Here is a 25,706-nt window from a genome sequence, read left to right as displayed (position 1 = left end):
CTTTATCCGATTTCCCTCCTTATCAAATAACTTTGTATTTGGCGCTTTTTGCCCATGTCGGCCTTGCGCCATTAAACTTAAACCATCATCATCATACTTAAAAAAAGAATGATCAACGTCAAGGTCACACAAAACATGACCTACCCGGAAGCGCGCAAGAGGTTCGCCTCTTTCCCTTTGGGGAGGTACACCGACGCAGCTCGCCGGTGGTGAAGCGGCGCGTGGATTCGGGAGTACGACTTTGTCCCGCCGCCACTCCCGCCCCTCCGCCCTCCTGGGTTATCTCAGGCAGCCCACTCCGTCACCACACCGCTTGCTGAGCCAGCGATGGCTGTGGCAGCAACAGTCACCGTCTGAATGGATTCTTGGTTGTCAGCTGAGTTAAAGGGCGCGCCGTTTCAGCAAACTGGGGAATGCGTTACTTGTAATAGGACAGAAGGCCGAAGAATTGCCTGACGGGTTTTTGTTGAAGGCTCCGGAAATTCCTGAACACATTCCTGGATGGACTGGCTGAACTCCCTCCGCCGATGCGATGTGTCCTAGGTATTTTACTTCGGGGCGCAGAAACTGGCATTTGGACGGTTTGAGTTCAAGACCGGCTGCAGTACCCTTTGGAAAACATCACTCAGGTCGGTCAGGTGGCTCTCAAATGTGCTGCTGTACACGATTATGTCGTCCAGATATGCATGACACACTTTCCTCAAAAGACCAGCGAGGTTGACGTCTGCCCTGCGTTCCCATGCCGCTGCGCTGTTTACAAGGCCCATAGGCACGCGTCGCCACCGGTAGTGCACTGATGGAGCCATAGACGTGTTCGACAGCGCGAACACGGAGAAGCTCTTCTAGCTGGGAATACATAACACGCCGGAGGAGATCACGGAAGCCCAACGGGTCGGCCAGATAGAGCGGCTCAAGGGTTCGAGAATTGGGGAGGACCATTCTCGGCCGGCTCCGAATGGAGACGGCGTCCGACCCTCAGAGCCTCGGCAAGCAGCAAGAGCGCGACGTCCCGTCGGCAATCCGAAACGCTATCCAAGTGTACCCGTTACCCAAGAACAATTATCCGACCCACAACGCGGACAGGAGAGCGGCCAGGGCGAAGGCTCTGTTGAAACAGCACCTTAACGTTCAGGGCACCAGATTCGTCGACGCCGCGGAGTACGGCGACCGCCGGTGCTTTGAGGTGGTGGTGATAGACGGGAATACGGGAGTCCCGGTAAACGCCGCGAGCATCGTCACGAGAGACGCGCGGCCAGCGGAAGAGCCGGCCCTCGCCCTGGCCATCACGGACCCAGAGACGACGACAGGTCTTAGCGACTCAAAGAGTGCGGTGCGCGATTTCGCCCAGGGTTGGCTGTGCTGTGAAGCAGTGTGGGTGCTCAAGCGGGTGAACATCGACGAACTCAAGGTGACAATCAAGTGGTTCCCCGCCAACGCGGGGAACGAGGTATCGGAACTCGCCACCAACCACAACGAGACGGCGAACACAGTCGCGCGAGGATTAGCTGGCGGCGCGGCAGCAGTGGACCCGTCTGCAGAGTGGTGCACCGAGACGAAGGACAGGTACGATACCTTTCAGGGTATCACCAAATATTACAGAAACAGCAGGAGAGTGCTGGCCCCGCCGCATCCCGAGCTAACCAGGAAGGAAGCATCCACATTCAGACACCTGCAGGCGAATTCACTGATGGCATCGGTCGTCATGAAACACATACAGCCAGAACTCTATACGGACGACACGTGCGTGTTGTGTGGCAATGCTAGGGCCTCGATCGCCCACTTGCTGTGGTACTGTAAAGTGTGACCGATCGAGGCGGCCACCAGGACAGACCTACCACCGTCGATCCACGAAACAGTGCTCAGTTATGACAAGGACACTCAACTATCAGCCGTCCAGCAGGTCGGCGGCCCTCGAAAAGCAGCACCGGAACGAAAGCTACGGGGCGACGCCTTTCCTTACGGGGCAGTGGCGTCCAACCCCGTAGCGATTAACGAAGGGGTGGTCTGAGTAGGGGTGACGTTGGGATCGACGAGTGGCCATGTCCGGGCGCAGTGTACACTGTCTGTTGCAGGCATTCAACAAAGTAGTTATTCCATTCCATTCGTGACGGCTGTAACGCCTTGATCCTTAAGACCTTCCAGAAAGTTGGCCCCTGTTTCCTTTAGCAGATCTGTCTCAGATATCGCACCCTGCGAGCTGTTGAGGCTGCGGTGGGGTTTGGCACAGATTTCCAGATCTGCAATGCGGGTTTGGGCCAGGAGACTTGTTGCTGGCTGCTGGGTGGTTACTTCGACTAAGATTTCACCGGTTCTGGGGTTCTGCCTAGAAAGGTGATTGCCATGGGCTCAATTTTCTTTTATTGTGACATCATGAATGTAAACACAACCAAACAAACTATTTGTATGTAAAGAAAGGATTTTTTTCGAAAATATTTGTCATACCTAATTGCATGTTGTATTTATAATTTCGAAAACTCGCAGTTGACTACACAGCGGCAATAGAAGACTGTACAGGAAAACATCAACCACGTAGTTTCACTCAGGGCTTAAATTGTGGTATCGACTCATGCCCCTCCACATGCTTCGACAGAATTCCGCTTGTTGTCGTACCGGTTCATAAAGGCGAGCAGCTCTTTGTATAGGTATAGCCCATTGGTTGTCGAGATCAAGAAGTGAACGTGCGTGTAAAATGGGTCGTCGATGAAGTGGCTTTTCTTGACGTGCCGATTTAGTGTACTCAGAAGCTCTCGGACGTCGTCCGGTGGTATGAACTCGTCACCCTCGCTCCAGAAGATGCCCAGGTCTGTCTTTACGTTAGAAATTTCGTACTCGGGAACGGATCGCTGCGAAGAAAAAAATAGCAACGTCATTAGTACTTTCCTCAAACTCACATGTCATAGACAATGTATCGCCACATTTGTACGTGGTAGAAGGATTTGTGGCCGCGCGTATGAGCACATGCATTCTGACTACACTTGACTTCGGCAACTAATACTTTTCCTCGAATCCAGGCTTGGCACTCTTTGCAAAAAGAGAAAACTTAGCGTCGCTTCCAATGCGTGATATATGTGCATTACTGCCTTTCTAAAATATCAGCTTTCACAGTATGGTTGTGGTTGTGGGTAAATGTTAAGGGGTTTGAGCACGTTGAACGGCCGCCGGAGGGAGAGAGATAAAACAGCTTACTGAGCACAATAGTTGGGGGGAACCGGTCCCCAGACGCCCTCGTGTAAAACACCAGTACCGATGGTTACTTCACACAGATTGGGCAGTAGCCTCTTGCAATAGCAAAAACATTCCCCGATACACACGTGGGTTCACAATATTGAACAACCTTCCTTAGAGAGCTCTCTTAATACCAAATATTCGCTTCGTCGTCAGGTCAAACAACGTAGAAAAAAAGGAAAGAAATCTGCTTCTAGGTTGATTGATACAGATGTTCCCTATGGCCTAAATTATCCACGTCAGAGTCACACCAGTTGCTTCTTGTAGAATTACTATTCGTGCTCCCCCATACGAAAGCTGTTGGCGGACCGATACTGCGGGCCAAGTTTTTGATGTGCTTGGTTAACTTGTGTTTTATTTTTTTGTGCAGGCGCTATTAAGCGGCTGCAGCCAGTGCAAAAGAACCACGTATAAGGTTTTGTTGTATTTTGTCTGCTATAATGTACGTGCTGCATGGAAAGCCTTCCAGTAGGTTAAAATTGAGCGTGTCCTAACGGGTAGCTGTTTCTGGCCGCTATCGACGGACACCAGTGAGAGCGCCGTTTGGGGACCCCAACCATGAGAGCCTCTTGTATATGCCAGCGGGGTGAGCACGTTTACGAATCTATCGGATATTGCCGCATAGTGGAATGGTCCGGAAAACAGGAAATTGGAAGCAAATCTAGAGTGCCTTGAGGGACAAAGCAGTCAAACAATTTGTGCTTGGGAAACTCTACGCCAACAGCACAGTTGAGGCACGAAGCAATGCTAACGCGAAAACATTTTGCTAATATTTGTCGTTTGGCATGACAAGACTTTTAAAGTTTGACTTTCACCTTGACGTGGCTACATCTAGTTCCGAAAACTTTGTTTGCGGTGAGAAAACGTGTGTTAAATTCCTTTTTTATCAATTACTGCAAACCTTTTACGGAATAACAATATCGCAATTTCAGAAATATCATTTGTCTTCGTTCTATAGTTTTATAACTAATAAAATATTAGCTTGCTTTAGCCGAGCTCACTCCAGTTTTGGGAAACAAGGAAAATTTTACTGTATCCAGTTTAGCGTCTTAGGAAGTTTAGGGTTTTACCACTTTTCTACAAAGTGTGAATTGTGTAAAGGAGCACTGACACGAATTTTCGGCGTTAATATTATTGCACAGTTCGATCCCTTCACTCAACACAATACCCTTGCTGAAATATGAACGGCCTGCGACGCGAAGAACATAGTTCAATTGGATCTCATTTATCGCGCCGACGGAGCAGCACGCGGAGCGGCACTCAGCAATTGGACATCAGCGTGACATCACCGCTTGAAGCCAAAAGAAGTGACGCGACAGCGCTCGTCAAAAACTCGTGCCGTCAGTTCAAACGCGCGGCCCCACGAGTGGCGAGCGGGCGCAACACCCTATCAAGCGGGCGCCGGTGACGTCCGCACAAAGCGGTGAGGTCAGGCCGGGATTCTGTCATATGCACCGTTCGGGATGAAAGCGCGGGAATTCGAAACAAACGATTTTCAGGCCGTTCAATGTAATTAACTATCGCGCGCTGAAGTATTTGAAGTGCTCGATTTGAAGCATCGATAAAAGCAATAAAAGTGTAACATAAAATTTCCGTGTCAGTGCTCCTTTAAGGTAGGGAGTAACTTAAAATTACTGATTAACAATACTGCCATTATGCGATTTATAGTCCAATCTGTTATAATGCAATTCATTGTAATCGCTATGTATTTTGTCTTGAGTGGCATTACCATAACTGAAGTTCAAGCTGTTGTTCCAGTACTAATTCCAAAACAAACGAAAGAAAGAAAGAAAACTTTATTACGTTCTGGTGCTGTGACTACTAATTACAGTCTTACAAATGGCTGTTGAAATAAATTGAACGTGGTTAACCTCTTAATCGCCATGTCCAAGGCACGCTTATTGTACGGAACTAATTTTTCACAGGGTTCAAAAAGTGGCGCAATTAGCTACGCCACAGAAAAGAGGATTTCACTAATATTTGCTTCGTGCATGCGCCGCGGTTCTTTTTACCCCTGTGGACAGAAGGCTATACAATGCCTCCAAGATCCACCTTTGTTTGCAGCTCGCAAGGCGTTGTCGTCTCCAGGTCAGTGGCATTCAATTACTTCTCTAGGAACCGTGATCAGAGCGGTGTGAAACTTAAATGCCTTAAGATGGGATGTTAAGGCACAACAAGGAAAATTATTGTGCAAGTGTTGAAATTGTTGGGGTTGCAGAAGTAGTAGGCTTGCGACATTCATCCCACTATATGATTATTAGAAGTGAGATTAAGAATGATGTAATTTCCCCTCAGATTCGTACATTCAAAGCTATTTCATAAAAATTCTTTCTCCCACTCCTTTCTAATGCGAAGGCTAAGGAGCAAAATCCAGACCCGAGGCCTTGTTTCTGCGGACATTCTGGACGCCGGTTCTGGCACAGACCCTCTGTTTAAATTATGTTTCACTACGTTTAAATTACCTGTTTGTTTAAGAATTAAACCTGCTGTGGTGGGAATAGTACCAGTGTAAAGCATATTTCATATACAAAGTCATACTTTCTACTGTCCTATAAAAAATCAAGAAAGTGAAACTGGATAGCGACGCGCTTAGCCACGTTGAGATAAGTAATAGACATGTAAAAAGCGCACATGTAATGAGTACATAATTGCAGAAAGTAGCTTCTTCCGTAATACATAGATGTTATTACTGGGCCGTCGGCTATTTTATATACGGCGATGTTTTAATTTATTCTGTGCAGATATCATATAAAGGAAGAACTGCTTTCTCAGTTTGTTTTTGGCTGTATTGAGAAATTTCTACCGTGCAAGCTTCTTTCGTAAGTAAATGACTGCTTGGAACATTTGATGTTTCTCTCGTTTCATCAGCGCCGAAACATATAAAGAGCAAGAGTCGTGGCTCCTACAGACAGTGACATGACTTTCTTGTGCAACACGTCAAACATCAGTAACTATGAATGACTAGTAGCATATGATACTGGACTCAATGGTACAAACCTTTGCATAATAGTCTTTGTTGTAAAAAGCTCCGTAATCAAATTTTTGGAATTTCTTTGACTTTACGAGCTGGAAAGAGGCAACAAAACAGGAAAAGATCATTATTTTGCAAGTGTCGAAGTAAATTCTGAAAGCAAAGTTGGTCAACTTCTAGCGACACGCCAACGCTATCATTCCGTCATGCCGAAAGCCGAATTGTAAATTCGGCTTTCAGTATCCTACTTCCAATTGTACCTGGCCCTAGTTAGTTGAAGCCGAAGCTACCCCTCAAAAGTGCTTGCTTCTTGTCTCTGCGGTATATTTTACTGTGCAGACACTTAGCTCTTCAGGTCTGCAAATATGGTATAGGGAGAAAGCAAACAATACACACACAGTCTTGGATAAAACCAGCGCGAAATCAGACGAAGACGAAGGAAGTGCAACACAAGGACAGCCGCTGGTCTATCCAAGAATGTCTTTCCAACTAGCCCGGCTTGCAACCCTCCTGCACACACACACAGCACAGGCGCACTTTTTCACAGAAAATGAAGGGAATTCTGGAATACTAAGTTATTATTGATTGAAATGACGGACTCTGATGACACGTTTACTCAGAACATGCAAAAAACACACCCGCATTTCTCCCCCAGGCCGTCCTCATTAATGTGAAAGGCCAGTGAGTCGACATTATCCCACTTAAAGTTAGTTGCCTTTATTCATAACTTAGCTGCTAATTCTTCGGAATTCAACATCTCTGTAACTCTTCTGTGGAGTAATTGTTAAACTCGGGTCTGCAGACGTGCAACGGCGTGCAATGCTGCCCGCCTGCCCGTTCATTCACCACTGTTTCACGTGGTGTACGGGATCGCTGGACTGCATCTGGGGGCTGTTACCTTCGGCTCACTGATCGGTAACTACTCAACCTATGTGGTGACTGATGATTTCCTTTCAGTGAGGGAGGAAGCGGGCGCCGTATAACAATGACATTTTTACAGGTTTTGACCGGCTACAGAGGAAGAAACACTAGCTATGTGCGACTGCCGCAATGGCATAAACTGATTATCTGGTCTTCTGTGGAATTTATCTGTTCTTTAAAGCGACGTAGTAGTCCCCAAGGTGTTTGCGCGAGGTGTCTTCATTACTGGGGGGGGGGGGGGGGGGGGGGCAGATTTAGGCAGAATATTCATATGACTGTCGTCGTTGGAAGTGCCATTTGGCCGCTGGCATGTGGTTTCGTTACAGCTCTTTGCTATAACTATACCTTGACGTGAGCTCTCATAGCCTGTCGCAGCCTGTGCAGTTGACATGAGAGCGCCTATGGGCAACTCTTTAGGTACACGACTCTCCATAAGAGGTTGAAGCTCTCGAAGCGCCGCTCATCATTACGGATATTGCTTAGCCTACTCTCTCTGTATTCTCTACCCGCGTTTATGGCCTAAAGCGTCGTCACTCCTACCGATGTGAAATGAAGCTCTGAGCCTACGCGACAGAGTGCGCAGGGAGCGCGACCACACTTTGAGCATGCTCCCAGTGATGTTTAGTGCGGGGTATTTTCTCTTTTGGGGGAAATTTTCAGCTGTAATTTTGGCCAAAAGAAAAAAAAGGGAATCTTTACTAGATTCAAGGAATTTTAGGAGTCTTGGAGAAAAAAAGCAATGTCAGTAAACGCGGCCTCTCATTCTTTATTGCTCTGTTTTTGTTTTAAAAGTTCTCTTACGCTTCGTCGGGCTTATGTTTAAATATCTAGAGTCATGGTCGACCAAGCCACAAGCATTCTAGATCGTTTCCAATCCAGTCATAAAACAGGAGGGAGCATAGGGGGAAATAATACTGTATTTATAATGATCGCACTTGCGTAATGATCGCACCCCCGCCAGAATTCAATTTTTTTAATTTCCCGCGCAATGAACGCACCCAGAACTTGCCACAGCAGTATGTCATATGTGTGCCAAGTCTAGCTGATGATGATCGTGCTTACATTTGTTTCCTTTTTTTTTCAAAGCGGGGCTACGTTATTGCCGCAGACTTGCTGATATTAGTGATATCCGCAAGCATGCGTTCAATATTGATGAGGAAGAAACTCTCACTAAATGCACATAATTTACTCACAAGACAAAGAAAAAAATGCGCTCAGCTTGCTGCGTCGGCCCCCATGTCTGTGTTGATGACCCGCACTGTGACAGCGACAGCCACTTATAGGTCGCCCTGCTGTCACCTCGCAGCAAACTCGTTCCGGCGCGTTTCGTTCATGAAAACACAGCATTTTGTGCCACTTTGCAAAGCGGCTGGCGTCGGTGTGCGGAGTTTTCATTGCGTTTCTATTTATTATTTCTATTATATTCATGAGACCTATCGTAAAAAATTGCTTGCCTTTTCTGTGCTGAAAAGTTTTCCGCGAAACCTTTACCCCGCGTAATGAACCACCTCTAAATTTGCATCAATTTTTTTTTTAAGTGCGATCATTACACGAGCAAACACGGTACTGCATGAGAGAGATGTTATAAAGGGTGAAGCGGCAGCTTAATCACTGAAGCTTGTTCGCATGTATTCTTGCGGAATATACAAAAAGGCATTTCGGGTGCGCAAAGTTAGCCCGCGTGCTGTCAAGAAGACAAGGCGCTCGCAGTCCCGGCTCTCAGCCAAAATTGCTTCAATTACCCGACAATGTCTGGTTTTTTTTTTTTTTTTGCGGGCAGTTTCAAATTAGAGCTGTAGCATGCACAGTAAGCATGCTGCTTGGTACAAAACCTGAAATGCATAGTCAAATACTGCTAAGCGGCAGCTGCAGTGGTATTCAGTTCCCGCTGAAACTCTGGTTTTCATACGGAATATGCGTGAGGAAGGCCACGAAAACTAGACATAGGTGGCACTGGCTAGCATTCTAAAATCGAACCAGAATCCAGTAAAGATCTACCAGCTGCAACACGAGAATGCAGGGAAATTTGAAGGGAATTGTAAAGAAACTTGCAGGCAAAATGCTACAAAATATGAAATCTTTTAACCGGCAAACGGCAATTTTCCTTACCAATACAGAACATCGCTGCATGTTCCCGCCGTTTCCCTAATGTTTAACGGGGCCGTCGCCGACATATCGCTTTTACTCCATGGCGCTGCCACCACGCTTCCCCTCAACGTTGATGCTTGTATATGCCCTCTTCCACATCACCGCTGAGGACGTATCCCGCAGTGCGTTCGGATTGCCTGTGAGATTCCATGTTCCTTACAACCATTGTCCGTGCCTTACGCGTTCTTTGTGATTTGAAGAATAAGGGCTTCTTCCTCAACAATACATGTGTTCAGGCTGCACAGACACTGACGAAGTGCTCTCTGAAGAAGAGGCACAAGTGCCTCATCCCCTCCGATGCTCGTCACAAATCTGCAGCACTTCATCTTACTTCAGAAATGTCCCAGAACAGTGGCTAGGAATAACGCCCAATTGCAAAGCATGTGTGTGTATTTTCTTAAGGCTATAATACTCCGCTGCAATAACTACTGCTGAAGCTAAATAAACGCGCTTGTGTACGAGTAACATCTTCGATCAGTACTTCAAATTGTTAAAGCGCCAGCGATTTCTCACAATAAAGACAGCTTACCTGATCGAAGTGAATGATGTTTTTGAGGGATGTCCCAGCCGGCAAGTGGCACAAGTACACCGGTATCCTTGACTGCAGGGAGAAAATGTTGCGTGTTAGATATCCCACAGTCTACATCGTTAAGTAGCGCATGGGCCGGACGGAAGATGGGGAGACACAGCATCGTCGTCTGTCTCCTCATCTCTCGTCCTTGCTGCACAACGATGTACAAACAACAACTTAACCAACTCTCGATTTTACTGAACTACATATCCCACACGTTGTTTTTCTTAACATATAAACACTTACAAAAAACAGCTTCCAAGAGATATTTGCTATTCGTGCATTTTTCTGCCCAGAAAAGAACGCTGTTAGGTGCAATATGGCTCCAAGTGGGAAAATTAGAGCCTAACGTGATGGAGAGTTCTTTTCAGGTAAGGAAAAGCTCTCTTTCAAATTCTAGATCCTCGGCCCAGCGTCAACAGTAAAGCAATTTTTCTAGATGAAATTATGGCAGCGGGTTCGGTTCAGGTACAAACGGAACGTTCTCCGCACTGTAAATATGTCGACAAAGGAGAATGTAGGATGAATATCCCATAGGGAACATTCCTTCATCATAAAAAGAAGATCGTCGAGTTAGCCGGCAGTGAGTTCACGCGTCTTTATGATCCAAGCGTAAACCAAGCCCGTTGAAGTGGGGACAAATCGTATTTTACGGAAGGTTTAAAAGCAACAACCTTTCGTGACTACTCATGTACGTATAAACTTCTATTTTCTTTTTCCCAACTCTAATAAAAGCGCGATAAACTTTCATAAAAGGTTTATATTAACCAGCGAATCTATTAAGCAGACATTGTTAAAAACCGCGAATAAAACGGGGCAGTGCCGGCCGGCAACTGAAAAGCTAGATAGGAATCTTGCAGATAAAAAAGGGGCATTAAGGAGGCACCCAAGTTATAACTGGATATTACAGTTGCCTTTGTAGGGTAGTCGTGGCTGAGACCAAGCATGTAGAAATGTCAATCCGAAAGAAGGACAGAAAGATTGGACGATTACATGTAATCTGAGGATTCCGGCGGATGTTTAAATAGCATATGCAGGGTGCTTTCGAAAACTGTATGCCGAAATTGGCCAAAAAATGGGTTACATTACATTCTGGCGCTACGTTATTTGTGCATATGAGGAGAAATTACTAATAATTTTGAAACACCCTACATCTTGCTGCGATCGCCGTGTCATCGTTTGTCGAATATTAGAGGGCCAAATTAACCAGCTGGGGCAAGTCAAATTACAGTATGCAACAAAAAAGAAAAACTTCTTTTAACCTTTCATAGAAATTTGTTGAGGTGTTAGGAAGTCCGGATTGAGGTATCTAGCTTAGAAACTATATGGAAGCATTCGATGAAGGAAGAGAAGGTCGAACAACAAATTATGCTAATGAAGTACACAAGACTCGCACAAGGGTGGGCCAACAGGCAAAGCCAAAAGCACGGCCAATATATTCCTATTCTGTATCCTACCATCTTACGGTGGCTCCATTCTCCCATTGTGCTGCTAATATGCATCCATACCAGCTTGCCCAGCGTTCCTCAATACTACAGCATGCTGTAGCCATTATTCACTGGCTACTTTTTATGCGCAATTTTATGGGGTTTGTTTTCTTCGGCCTTTTACAGAAAAAGCTAGATTCTTACAGAGACACACTGGTAGGATCAAAGACGAACATACAAACTCCCATATGGATGTCGAAAAGAAGTGCTAAAGACGTCAATACAAACTGCTATAGCTAAACCATTATTATTGTAACCATAAAGGAAACTGAAAGCACCCATGTAGATTTTGAAAAGGGCTAAAGATAGTCATAAAACCGGCTATATAAGAAGCTAAAGACACCCATTGGAATGTAAATAGGAATAGCTGAAACAGCTACAGAAGACGTTAAAGACACCTATAGGAATGTCGATGTGAATGGCTAAAGACAGCCGTAGAACCGGCTATAGATGAAGCCAGAGACACACATAGAAATGCCGGTACGAATAGATAAAGACAGCCATAGAAACAGGTATAACTAATTGGGCCAGACAGCTATAGCCAACCAGAATAAGGATTTTCGATAGCCACCTATACGATATTTTTGTATGGGAAGGCGGGGGGATACAAACTCAATCTACTCAACATTAGTTCCCGAGCTGCGAAATTTAGCAGATTTTCTTCGGTTTTCCAACCACACACAGCAACTCTCGGCAGGCTTGCGTTTATCGCATGCAGCTAGGCTTCTCCGCTCACAGAGGAAGCTTTAAAATCAAAAAGTGGTGCAAGTACTATGCCTGCGCGGGGCTCGGGTACGAAGAACGTGGATCAGACAGATACTTTAGGGGCCAGCCCACCTGGAGAACCTCCGCCTCCGCACTGCGGCAGCTCTTTAATCAACGTTTTTACTGGCGTCTCGAATTACCATCCGTAGTGATACTTTTCCTGACTTTAGACCCTATGCAAAAACTGGCGCCCTCTTGCGGGAACCGCGTGCGCTTCCGCCATTTTTGGGGATTCCCGGATCTCCGGATACCGCAGCCCGGGGTTAGCGACGCCCACGTCGGCATTTATCGTTGTCCAAGATTCTTAAGTACTGCCGTGTAACTTGCTGTGCACAAAGATGATACCAGGACAAGCACGGAAATAGCGTACACATCTTTTTTTTATTTCTCAACGGAAGCATGATTCGAGCCCTGCGTGAAGTCGCTTGCGGGTGTCGACTTCCCTTCGCGCAGTAATATTATAGCTAGATCTCATGCACAGTCACGAAACGAATAATATGTGCAGGACTAAAAAGGTCCCAAAGTGAGCTATTTTCTAGCCCTGTATTTGCCGCCGAGCACTCCTTCCTGCTGGTAGCTAAAGCGCACTGCACCGGTCAGCTCATACTTTATTGTGTGGGATGAGTTTTCAGTCTGCTGTTCGGGCTTCGAGCGCCCGTCTTTTCTTTTTATTCTGGACGTTCGGTGGGCTTTTATGGAAGTACTACTCATTCTTTCGCTTGCGAAACGTTACGGGAAATAAGTGATCCGCGAGAGTTGCAACCTTCACGTAGCGCCATGAGTAGCGCAAGTAACGTACGTAGTAACCCGTGTATCGGTCATTTACCGCTCATCGCTTGCTGTTCGACCGTAGCCTATTTTCCCAAGATCAAATTTTTCAGAATTTTCTAAGTGGTAGTGTGCACCCAGTTTTGTTGTCCAGGGCGCGAGCAGGGGACGCTCAGCGGTCGCCCCTAGGCACGTGCTCACCAGCGCTCGGCAATTTATTGGCAATATATTGGCAATGTTTAACGCGTACACGTCACACGTGTTACGCGCTACACATTACGGCCAGCTACAACAGCTCCGCTGTTAAAAAATGCTAGGTATGCAATTTACTTTATGAAATGTTTTGTTTGGTTTTGTTTTGCAGGCTTCCTGTCCGTCCCAGAGGATCCTTCGCGTATAGCTATATTGCGGAGTGCCCCCCGCTCCCCCGTTTCAACCTCAGGGCAGCCCGCATCAGCTCGGAGCGTTTCAGAAATGGCCTCCTGAGAAAACCGCAGGATGCGAACCAACATGGATGTACTTTCAATGTTTGTGTTCTCAAAGCCAAAAAAAAAGAAAAGAAGAAACGCGACAACCTCCAAAAATCTTCCCTGCCGGTGCCTCCCTGACTGCTTTTTCCATGCATAATGCGCATTTACGAAATCGCTCGCAAATGTGGAAGGTCCACAGATCACTCGTCACTCATTTTTCTGCGCTTAAATCTAAATATAAAAGGATCGCCAAGCCCAGAAAGCCCCTCACACGCTAGGTACCAAGCAATCCCGCGACCGCCATCCCCCAACGTGGCGTCGCGTGTTCGTTTCGTTTTTCTTCCGGTAGATGGCGGCACTTCTGCATATGGTCTATATACCCACTTCTACGCATGTGTAACAAACTTTGCTTTGAGATTCATTCTGGTGAGCTTTTACAAGATGTGGTTGAATCCACTAAGTCGGTTCTTGCTCATTATGCGGTAATACAGCGGTGTCGGCAGGGCTGAGGCACTCCTGGCCCCACGGCTACTGTGTTGGCGGTGTTTCTGCCTGAATTCGAAGATACCTTTATTCGTTTTTTGCGGACCATTTGTTAAATTAATAATAATCTAAGCTATCTTCCCTCATTCAATGCTGAACTGGACAAGCAGCACCAACCTTTGTTTGTGTCACGTTCACATGGAAACTCGATGACTGGACTAGCAACGGGAGTAAAGCAAAAAGGGAAGCCAGAACCACGACCAGCGTCTCTGCGCCAACCCGGAGACGCTGATTAGGTGCAGCGTTCAATGTTCCTCACAATACGCAGCGCTGTAGACCCGCAGTGGCTTTGGTGTCACAGCCGTAGCGGTTACCACGTCACAGCCGCTTTTTAATGGCCACGAGCAGTAAATGGTAAACGGGGCAAAAACTAGACATCTTTATTTGCATGTTTGTGCGCCCTTCAAGTCTGCATGTTTGTGCGCCCTTCAAGTCTGCAGATGTGTAATATTTGGTAGATGTAGTCATAAACACGCTCTTTGGGGATTTAGGTGTGAATCACACCGTTTGGAGTTGTGTTAGCGCCTCTTTAAAACGTGGCTCGGCCATTTCGCACACCCAGTCAGGGGCTTACCTCGTTGATATACCTGCTCCCAAAGTTGCTGAAGTTGTCAGCAATCATTGAGCAGATGCTTCGTGTTGCATGGCCGCAGAACTGGCGAACAAATCCGGCGACTCGCATTCCCTGGGGGAAGAGCTCGTAGCCCCCTGCTGCATGGGCCAGGCGCTGTTGACGTGAATCCGCCAGTCAATGGAGCACCTTCAGAATGAATTTCCTTTTCTCCGAGTATTAGGCATAAAGTGTACTTCGTTTACCACCTACCTTATTCTGACAATATGGGAACTTTTTGAGATGCATGTTTTTTTTTTGCTTAGTGCGCCATTCTTTCTTATATTAGAGCAAATAAAAGCACTCTTAATAGAGACAATGGCATGATTTAGGAATGCGCTTTTGTACTCTGTCGAGTAGACAGTGTTCCGTTCACATTTATTGCGAAAACCTCAGCTTCCTCTTCACTGAAAGAAATTTTGAGCGTAATAGTTGACCCAGCGTAACCACCAAAATGTAACACTCTGCAATGTCAGAACCATGTAAAAACGAAAAATGAGCTACTAGAGGACCCTTTTTTCTCCGTTCTTATTTTTTCGTAAGTAAGAAACACATTACTATTTTTCCAATTTTATTAAACGTGCAAAACCATCAACAGTCGGTCCCCAGTACTCATAAGTACTTGCTAGTGCATAATTCATTACACCCAGACACCCCACTCCTACTAGAATGTATAACAAAGTGTTCTGTAGGGTACCTCCTGGATTTCGTGCACCGCCTAACTTTAACGGACGTTAGAAATTAACCAAACACTAATGCAAGGAATACCCCTATGGTAGTAGCTCAGCGGCTGTGTTTGTGCTCAGTGGCTGTGCACCGGCTGTGCGAAGCGTTCACTTATTACAAGAACTTATGATGCGTTCGAGCGATAAAGATGAATGAATAAATGTATCACAGAGTGTGGTTAAAAGCAGTTGACATTTTACCACGGGATTACGTCGTCCTATTCATCAACGCTTCCGAGAAGCATTCTCGGGTTTGTTAAAGGGACAGACAACCGATTTTTGTCGAGTATATATTCTCTATCCCAAATGAAAGGGCATCAGGGCATCACTTAAAGCACCTTAACGAGAAACGGTTTTGCTGATAACGGCCTAGAACATTTTAAATCGAACTTTTTAGATCTGCGAGCCTTAAGTGTCCCTCCCAAAAATGATGCTGGCAACCATGATATAGAGTAGCGCGGCAACATACTTTTGTCTGTATGCGAAATGAAAAACAATATTTAAAAACTTGTCCCCAGCCAAAAAAGTTTGAATCGCAGTCTTTCTTGTTTCGTTATGTGTTTTTTTAATGCAACGGTCTATTGTGCGCGAATGCGCCATCTGTTGGGATAGACGATAGTTAGTATCTGGCTTCACGTTGTAGAGGCGGGAAGTTCGATTCTCCTCGGGGGCGACGTTTTTTTTTTTTTTTAAAGATGCCGTTGGCGTATTTGGAAACTGAAATCAAATATTTTGGTAGAACAAACGCCTCTGACTTGGGCAGAATCGTCAAAGCTCCTTCACTGGGTCTGTTTACTGAACGCTGCCGTTGATTCTGAGCATGGTGGCTCAGTTAGCCACACTGAGGGCAACTCAGCGGCGGCGGGTGGCGTGTCTTTAGAATTTTCAAAATAATGTTTAGAAATACATATACAATTTAACCTTCTATAAATACTTGTGTTAAAAGACTTTTAATGCGTAAATAAACGTTTCATCAGTTACAGTAGCTGCTAGGTTTGCAGGTCACGTGACAGGGACACATATTGTAGTGCCAAGTTTCGACACTACGAACCGCCACCCTTCCAATTTCAGGACGTTTGCTGCCAAATTAAAAATATTTCCGCCGATTTGATTAGACTTTGCTTGTGGTTACCGGGCTGTATAAAACGCTGGCTTTCATATGAGCTAGAGAACATATACGCGACAAAAATCGCTTGTCTGTCCCTTTAAGTGGGACATTTATTGTAGAGATTGGCTGGCATTCAACATAGAAGGTATTTTACATCTGAGCTTTTAAATGTAAAATCATTGTATGTTGGTGGAGTACACGAAACATTATTCGGATCGATTGTTTTTGTGGTGCACAAAAAGTGGTAGCGTCATGTTTGCTATTCAACGTGGGAAGAGGGAAAACTTTTATGTTCTTAATGTGATGATTCAAAAGAAACGAGAAAGGACATTTACTTATAACGAAGACGTTTACCGCAGCATCTTTCCATGAAATGCGCCTGGCGATTACTAATAGTTGGAACTGAAAACCATTATCAACTTTTGAGGTGTTTTTAGATGCAAAGCACCTCTTGCTCTCGGCTCCGTCCTCCATCGTCCGTCCATCCACCGGCCCAGGAAGACATCGGCAACGCTACCGCTCCAGGAGCCCTTTAAGGGGAAGCGTGCTCGTCTCGTGCCGGCCCAGGAAGACACCGGCAACACTGTCGCTCCAGCATCTCATGGTCGGGGCTATGTCCCTCCCATGTTGTGGCGCCGTCCACACCCCCACTGCGCATGCTCGGCTCATCTCAGGCCGGCCCAGGAAGACACCAGTAACACTGTCGCTCCAGGAGACATTAAATGGTAAGACACCACCGGGCGTTCAGCAAGCCGAGCATGCGCAGTGTGGGTGTGTACGGCGCAACAACGACAAGGGAGGGACATAGCTCCGTCGCATCTAATAAAATTACACCATCTTCCCGTAGGGGAACCCTGAGTAGTATGCGAAACAGCCATGGGCTCAACGCAAGTTCCCATTTCGTAGTACCGGCAAGTGAAAAGTGTGATAGTTACCATGGAAACCAAACTGTAAATATAACGGTAGCAACGTACCTCAACCTAACGGAAACGACGAACTGAAAACTAATGGGCACTTGGAACAACCCCATGGCTGCTTTGCATACTACTCAGGGTTCCCCTACTGGAAGATGGTGTAATTTGTTTAGCCTTTGCTTATGTCACATACTTCTCCCAGAGTACCAGTTTGGCTCACTTACGATGCTGGACTTACATCAAAAATCTAATAGCAGGACTGGTAGCCAGCAAAGGGATGGAATGAACAGACCCCAGAATATTGCAACTAATAGAGGAATGTTTTCATTATCAGCCTCTTAGTCAGTACAGTACGCCATTTACGACCTGAGAGACAGTGAAGGCTCTTCGTTTAAACTGTATTGTTGGCTGTCAAGCTTTGACCTTTTGTCTTCGGGTGTTTCTTTCCTAGAAGCACCAGTTACCGAGAAACACTAGGCCCCAGAGAAACGTGAAATACAGTAGACTCTCCATAAAAGGAACTTCAAGGGACCTATAAAATTAGTTCCGTTAACCAGGAGTTCCGTTTACTGGGATAGATGTGTGAAATAAATGCAAATTTATGTCCGTACACACTCTTAATACCATTTCATAAAGCTCTAAGCACCAGAGGTGAATGCAGCTGATAGTTTTTCAGAAAGCAAGAAAACTACAAGAGGTTTAGGCACAGCATTCACAAAGTTGATTTGGCAACAATGAGTCGCTGTGCACTAAAAAAGGCATCAATCATTTTTGTTTGAGTCCTTGCAGCTGCATCTTCACGGAGGCTAGAGGCCTCAACTTCGCGAGTGCACGCTTACGAGCCACCGAATTTCGAAACTGGCAGCGCGGCAATGAAGCGCGAATAGCACCACAATGGCGCAAACGAGGCGGCAGGAGCTGAGCCCTGTAACCACGGCGTCTTCAATTGAGACAGCACAACTGGAACAAAAATGTTGCATTCGTTGCGCTAACACGACTGACCACTAACGAGACGAGGCTTACGAGGCCAACGAGGCTTAGAAAGACATGGAGGAAGAAAAAAACAAAGACGAAACAGCTGGAACCGTAAAAAGGTGATTCTGATGCCAATGGGCTTCAGAAGAAGTTCTATTTCTGGTTCCGTTTCCACGGTGACGCAGGAGTTTTAGTACCGATTACTGAGAGTTTTTTTACCTTCTATGAATACAAAACCAACCAACTTCCAGGCCACTGTCTCGGTTACGCAGCAATCCGTTTAAGCAGCGATTTCCTTTTATCGAGATTCTACTGTAATGGGAAGCAACACCTCGGACGTGTTGGTCGACGGTGTTTGCAACGCAAGAAATGCCTTACCATTGGTGTTTCGGCGTACGGGGCGAAGATTGCAAGTGGAGGTACTTTTAGATGCCCAAGCTTGTAGAAAGGAGCCAGTCCGGCGAAGGCTTTGATCTGTTTCAGAAGAGTTCTCAAATGAGCTAACCAAACTCACTTTCTACGCTCGCCAGCAACTAGCTCACAGCCTAAGAAGCAAAAAACCCGGACAACCGTTAGCAATGCGTTTCATGCCCACCTCGAACACCGGAAGCCTGTGGAGCGGCCGATTCAATGCTATGTGCTTCGAATGCTCTCTCTGTCCACCGCTCTTTCTCTCTTTTCCATCTATATATATATATATTCGGACCAATAGTGTCAGCACAATAGGTTTTGTTTTCTGCTTCTCCACGCCTCCATTTACTAAACGCGGTAGTGATTACCCATTCCCACACAACCACTTCATTGAAGGAGGCATCGTCTCCTCTCGGCTGTGTGCCGATGTCCGCGGTATAGTGCGCTGTGATATTTTTGGTAGCTGTTCTAGTTGGCTATGAGGGATCACGTTTGAATTCACAACTGCAATTGGGTCATTTTCTATTGTAAACTGATCCAACAAAGGCGTTAGTGTTGCTCATAACAAATGTTTTCCTTCGTGGCGTTACCACCACGGAAAGTGACAACCCAAACGCCCGTCTACGTTACTCTGGTCCATGTAGCATTAATAGGACCATCAGCACTAAGATATCTTCAGGCATTTGCCTTCTAGCTGGGCCTGCCTATATGTGTATTTGCATAACTGCGTCTTCTGAGCAAGCGTCGATGTTCTTATCCCCGTTTTAGCGTAGTGAAAATCTCAAAGCCAAAAAGTACACTCAATGATATTGTACAAAGTAAATGGCTCTTTATAATACGCATCAAAGGTAGTTTTTGTTTTCCCGTATTGTTCACAGTGTTGCCTGTACAAAGAGCATGGTATATTTTTGGTTCTCAGCAAAAAAAAATATGAGGCGCAAGGTGGTATCGTGAAGGGCCACGTTTCCCTAAAGCGCTCCTTTGTCCAAGCTACATGCAGGATGATCGCTGTTCAGGTTCATGACGTGCGGAATGAAACGCATGATTGGAATACTTCTTAAAAAAGAAACGGTGGCGGGAGATGCGGAAATAGGTGCCCAGTTTGTGATAACACCGTAGTCGACGGGTAGAAGGACAAGGATGACACGCTATCTCGATGACTTTCGCCGCAATAAGTGGTGTGTGTTTGACTTACCGTCATATGATGACCTATGAGCGATCATGATCTCCCGAGTTCTTCCATCTCCCTTCAAAAAAGAAATGAATTTTCGGCCACTTCCACTAAGCTACTTGTAGGAATATCGTTGTAGATGGCCTGGTGCAACAGAAAATTTAAGTTTATCTTTTTAATCTGGTGGCTTCGTCCACATACTCCATAGTCCGTACCAAAGCTCTAGATAAGAATTGAGAAACACCCAAGAAATAAGACAATCAGTGCCAGTGCGTGCTGGTAATGGCGGGACGATTTGCATAACTCTCTTAGTATCTAATACATTTTGTTCGCAAGTACAAGTACTTTACTGAACGCGGCAACAAAAAGTGTCACGCGTTTTGCACTCACGCGGGTCGTCGTTTGTGCATTTGCCTTACGGCCACACCTTATAAATCCGGCTTGCTCCGCACAAATAACTACACTGCTTCTATGTTGGCGGAAATTTGCAGCAGAACAAACACTTTTACAGTGAGGCACTATATACACAATGGATCCAGCGTGAAGGACTCGCCATCAACTAGCTTTTCTGTCTCGCATGACTGCTACTTCGGTCTTTCCGTGCGTTTGCTTTAAGTGAGAAATGCGCCAAAAACAAGTGCCTGCAATATATCCACCAGCTGAAATTCGAATCAGGTTTTACGGGTACTTTGCGTAGTACGTTTACCTGCGTTGAAATTTCTATACAGTGAAGTTTTGCTTCTTCTCCTCCAGTACAAAAACAGTGGCCACAATCCTGTATGACACCCGTGGCCCCATGCCCAGCAGAGCAATGCTTTAACTTCTTAACCATCATTACACGGGCGCATTAACAAGCCAACGATAATAACAGGTGGAGCCTAAGAGCCAACCGGTTTATCAGCGTACCCGAGTTGAAAGCATCGTTTCGCTTTCCGTCGGCGTGTACACCTCATCACCTGAGCGCTAACTGACAAATTGCTTTTTTTCGTGTTGGTTTGTACTTTGCCCTTTACATAGCCGAGCAGATGTGCCACACAGAGCGCTCTCGGGCATCTTGAACTGGCTGGGAATAGAAAGCTCTGTACTCCAGGATAGTTCAGCTTCGAAACGAATATGTTGTCACCTAAAGCAACATGTAACAACACTGTGCGATGCGGAGGCTTTAGTATGAATTACGTTTTTATCATTGTTGCACACAGTTAGTGACATCTCCAACGCGGGCGCAGAAAAACATTAATCCCCAGAAGCACTGATAACACTTAGCGAGTGGCTTCGCTGTGATATTTTAGTCGATTTTTGCATTCCTTTGATTATTAGTATTTGAAATTATTTTTGCCTATGCTGTCACCGGAAAACTACCATAACTTCATTCAATGAAAAGCAGTCGAAAATTGGGTGCTATTGACCATTTTGATAACTGTGCCTTTGCAGCGGCGCTGTTTAAAAAAAACCTTACAATTTTTCGAGGGTAAAAATAAATAAAGCTACAAAGTTCAAAACCTACTTCGCAATACCTGGGGTTTGGTGATGAGCCGACAACTGTAACGTATAATGGGTACGAAGATATGCATACCCGAAACACGTAACAAAATCGACGACCGGCGTGTTTTCTCGCATATTTTTGAACAAAGTGTAAAAAAGCATGCGCGAACTTTTGCCTTATTACGGAATAAAATATTTCAATCTGATTGATTGAGTATGGAGTATATATATATATATATATATATATATATATATATATATATATATATATATATATATATATATATATATATATATATATATCAGACACAGGCTGCAATTGGGGCTTTCACAACCCATAAACTTGTCGCATTTACGCCTTTTTCCTTTCATCCCCACTACTCGCGTTTATGCAGGATGTTTTGTTTAATTGTCCTCCTCTCGCCTCCGTTTTTCCCAACTCTTATTTTGCGGGCTTTTTTCGCTAGCCTTTAGCCGAAGAAGCACTGTACTTGGTGTGTGGTCGTTTGTGTGGTGTTTGTTTTATATGTGTGCTTTTTTCAGTGCACCGCCTCCACCCTGAGCCTGTGCGATTGTTTCCCGAAGCTGTCATTCCTGAAGAAGACGCGACTCAGGTCGGAACGTTGACACAAAGTCTCCGAAGGGCGTACTTTTACTTTGTGCGTATTCCTCGTGTTGCTTCATATGCCGCATTTCACGGTATCTTTCTTGCTTAGTATGATACGGCATGCTACGTAACACCAGTTGATAGTTTAGAATGTAAGTGAATGAAGATGCTTGTACCCTGACGTGAATCCTGTCTTTGTGTGTGCTGATGTATCCGACCGCAATGCTCACCTCCTAAGTGTGTAATGTGGGAATATATGTGTGTACACATGTGTGTATAGGTATATATAGATATTTATACTTGTATATTTATGTGTGGCGTGTGTGCGTGTGGCACTTAGTGCATCTTGTGATTCATGGTGTCCTTAACTAGGGCCCATATTTCATCGGTTTTTTGTCTTAGTCATTTTATATATTTATAGTGTACCATTCAAAACAGCAAAGTTCCATTCGTGGGCACCCGCAAGTAAATAAATAAATTGGTTGATTTTTTGCGGCAAATGTGGCAGGCCAAGAGAATATGTCCTGCTTATCTTAAGAGTACTCACTGAGAACCTGAGTCATAGGAAAGCGTGGGTTTTTAACAATACTTATATTACAAACTTCTGCATATTATTGAAATACTTCAACAATCTTTAAGTTAATTAGGTTAATTCATATTTCCGGGGAAGCTAAGATAACTCGCCATAAAGGGGTTTACAGAAGATACGGAATTAGGGAGGCCGCCTCGTCTTACGCACTCACCCGGTCGTTGTACCAAGGCTTCTCTGCAAGCATGGTGAAGAAGATGAGGGTACCCTGCGACATGCCAATGTACAGGAGATCCTTCCGCTTGGTGTGCTTGAGGATGTAGTCGATGTGGGCAGGCACGTCGAACACGGCGTGCTCGTGGAAGCTGTAGTTTGGGAAAACACCAACGGAGGATGGGAAGATAATTTTTGTCGTGCACGATGTCTGTGTAAACTTGAAAGAACTATGGCTCGTCGAACATTCCTTGGGCCATCACTTGACATGGGCGTAATTCCCTGCATCTGGGACGCGCAGCATTGTAATGCTCAAAACCTTTCCGAACGTTTGGCTTATTCGGAGTGCATGACGTGCCTCCAAAACCACGGCGCTCGACAGCCATACGGTACGAAGCAATAAAATGACGTCAAAGCGACTCAGAAAAAGCTTACAATAAGCTCTGTAAGCTTACAAAGCTTACAAAGCAAACTTCATGGCACAGCCAGGGCGATCTGGTTACAAGGTGGGCTGGTAAGAGATCTCCAACGCCACTGGCTCAGCAAAAAAATTGTTCGTGTTTACTGTTGTAGTGGCGTTGATGTTTAAGCTCATCCAGGGTGTAGAGATGAGCTTCGGCCCGGAAAGATGGCTTAGGCGTTTTGTTAGGGAGGCAGATGATCGCCCGCATTGCAGCTCTAGCGATTGCTTCAACTCGGGACCACTCCGCCTGGGTCATGTTCTAGAATTGAGCCTAATAAACAAGTGGAGGCTCAAGTATTGACCGCGCCAAGAGTCAGGCCATATTTAAGCAGAAGCCTCCAGACTATTACGAAATGCGTCGAATAAGGCGTAGCATTAGACCTGCTTCTTGGCGGGCAGGTCTTGGCCATAGGGAAGCAGACCCAGGCGATGACATTTTCAATCCCAGCACGCCAAGAGAAGAGAGGTGGCAGCGCGCACAAGCTGGCCGGAGAGTTGTAGTGCCATCGGGCAGATCCCCACAGGCTACGATGGTACCAAGCATTGGCCACGAACAGAATGGCTGTCTTTTCGACTGAAAGCGCAAGACCAGCGTATTTACTCCACTTCTGTTTGTTAAACCTTGTCGCAGCCCGGTGGTGTACCGAGGCAGATGTGTGGGGACAGTGTTCGATTTTCGGTCACACTGGCTTTTTTCCATAGAGGTGGTAAACAGAAATGTCAGCGTAGTTGAATCCCAATGCGCACGAAAGATCCCCATCGGGTCTAACTATTTCCATGATCATCTACTGCGGAGCACTTCATGGCTCAGGGGTTGCTCCGGGGTGGAAAAGGGTAATTTTCACATTTTTCAGCAGCCGCCGATGAAACGTAAGCTCGGCGCGTCACATATAATCCTACACCTTTATGGCGCACCGGCTCTTGCCGTCCAAAACTTCTTTCTCTGTTAACGAGTGTCACCCCCGAGAACGGCGACCACAAACAGGCATGGTTAATTTCCGGTTTTTGGGCTCCTGCTCATGTATCTATTACCTCTGTTACACAGGCGATTCACCGGCCGTTGAAAAGATTGGCGCAGCTCGCACCAGTGGGGCAAGGCTGTAGAAACAGCGGAGCTAGCGGCCCCTCTCCCTTCGTCGGAGACCCGGCTGTTGCACCTAACATGTATTTCCGAACTTTCCGCTGACCGTTCTCCATAACTGGCAAGCCCTGATCATTTTGTCCGCAGGCTTCCACATCTCTGCCAAAGTGGACTGCGTTAGCACGCGCTAGAACCCGCGGCAACCGGATTCATGAAGTCAGCGTCTGTGCTGCCCACTTCTGGCGCAAACGCACGTGAACTGGCCAGAGGAACATCATGCGTGAGAGCACGCCACGAACGCTGAGCAGAATGTTCCGGAAGGTTCAGCTAGCCGACACCGAGCGCTCCGCACGAGGCGCACGCTCACATGCGCTCAGTATTTTTCTCGGTATTTTGCGAGATTCTGACATGGCGCAAGCCTGGACGTCGCCGAGCGTTCCTCACGATGCGCACGCCAACGTGCGCTCAGCTGGGCTGAGTTTTCTGATAAAGCTCAAAGATTGAATTAAAATCTCACAAAGCTCTGCTGTTAAAACTGAGGTTGTCTTAACGGCCGTTAGACTGAGTTTAGACGGCACCGTCAGCGCAGTTGGAAACCCAACGGCGATTGACACTAACGGAGCTCGCCGGTCTCCGTTCCACCGCTGTTACTTTCCGTTTCCTTGTCAGACAGGCAAGGTGGCAGGAACCCAGCAACAACGGGTCCCCGCTGCATGCGAGCACGCTGCCGCAAAAGCGCTTCATGAGGACACCGTCGCTGACGCGTTTACCAATTGACTTTTGGCAGAGAAGTGGTGCTGCGGTTAGTACATGCGATAAACCTTGAAATGGGATGCTGCACCACCTCGAATCCACAACAAACGCAGCCATTTGAAACGTCATATATCACATTTGCTCGGATAAATGAAGTTCTCAATGCTGTTACAGAAACTTGTTACGAAGAGTTAAAGAAGTGAACTGCGCAGCATGCACAGTGCACTTAAAATTTAACATTTAAAATTGCACTTAAAATTGAAAAGTTTAAAAATAATTAAAGAAAAAACTCTTTTGGAACTCGCAAGGTAAAAATTTTACGGTTCACGTGGTATGTTACCCAAACAAAACTGAAAATGGAATGGGCCATCTAAGCACCGCCGATTCTATTCAGTCCCCACGGCCATTACGGCTTCCAACTGCTGTTTGCATTAACGAGCTCGCCACGTGCACGTCTAACCGGGGCATAATAGGCACCAGGGTTAACGTTGTGTTTGGGGCTTCTTACACAGGTGATAGTTGTTTTTCTCGAATTGCTTTTATTCCGCAAATGAAACACTAAAGATTCTAACACAGCAATTTCGGGACACTAACGGCTGCGCAGCATTTTGTTGTAACTGAAAGATCGCACCCTTACATAGTAATAGCGGAGTGTTTAAATGAGCAGTTTAAGGTGGACGTCCTCATCTCTTTGCCCTGAAGTATGTCTTATTACTTGCATTAATATGTCCAAACTGAGCTTACTTAGCAGAGCCTAAACAAAGCGAAGTCATGCGGTGCCGACACCCCCACCCC

The 25,706-nt window shown here is 46.0% G+C and overlaps 1 protein-coding gene across 2 annotated transcripts in view; it reads right to left on the bottom strand.

The window, feature by feature from the left end:
• Positions 1 to 2,362: 2,362 nt before the first annotated feature.
• Positions 2,363 to 25,706, bottom strand: part of LOC144149031 (lipase 3-like) — a 50,164-nt gene continuing 26,820 nt past the window's right edge. The window contains exons 4-9 of one of the 2 annotated variants that reach the window (XM_077680574.1): positions 22,616 to 22,766; positions 18,580 to 18,675; positions 14,444 to 14,596; positions 9,795 to 9,866; positions 6,223 to 6,291; positions 2,367 to 2,843 (exon numbers count right to left, since the gene is read on the bottom strand). In XM_077680574.1, coding sequence (XP_077536700.1) covers positions 2,565 to 2,843; positions 6,223 to 6,291; positions 9,795 to 9,866; positions 14,444 to 14,596; positions 18,580 to 18,675; positions 22,616 to 22,766 — 820 coding nt within the window. In that variant the 3' untranslated portion in view covers positions 2,367 to 2,564. Of the gene's footprint in view, positions 2,844 to 6,222; positions 6,292 to 9,794; positions 9,867 to 14,443; positions 14,597 to 18,579; positions 18,676 to 22,615; positions 22,767 to 25,706 lie in introns of both variants that reach the window. The other variant, XM_077680575.1, reaches the window with a different exon arrangement.

Source organism: Haemaphysalis longicornis, unplaced genomic scaffold (assembly GCF_048455015.1).
Source record: "Haemaphysalis longicornis isolate Haplotype H1 unplaced genomic scaffold, Haemaphysalis longicornis Haplotype H1 scaffold_8, whole genome shotgun sequence".
In the NCBI taxonomy this organism is placed as follows: domain Eukaryota; kingdom Metazoa; phylum Arthropoda; class Arachnida; order Ixodida; family Ixodidae; genus Haemaphysalis; species Haemaphysalis longicornis.
This window is presented reverse-complemented; position numbering and strand designations above follow the sequence as displayed.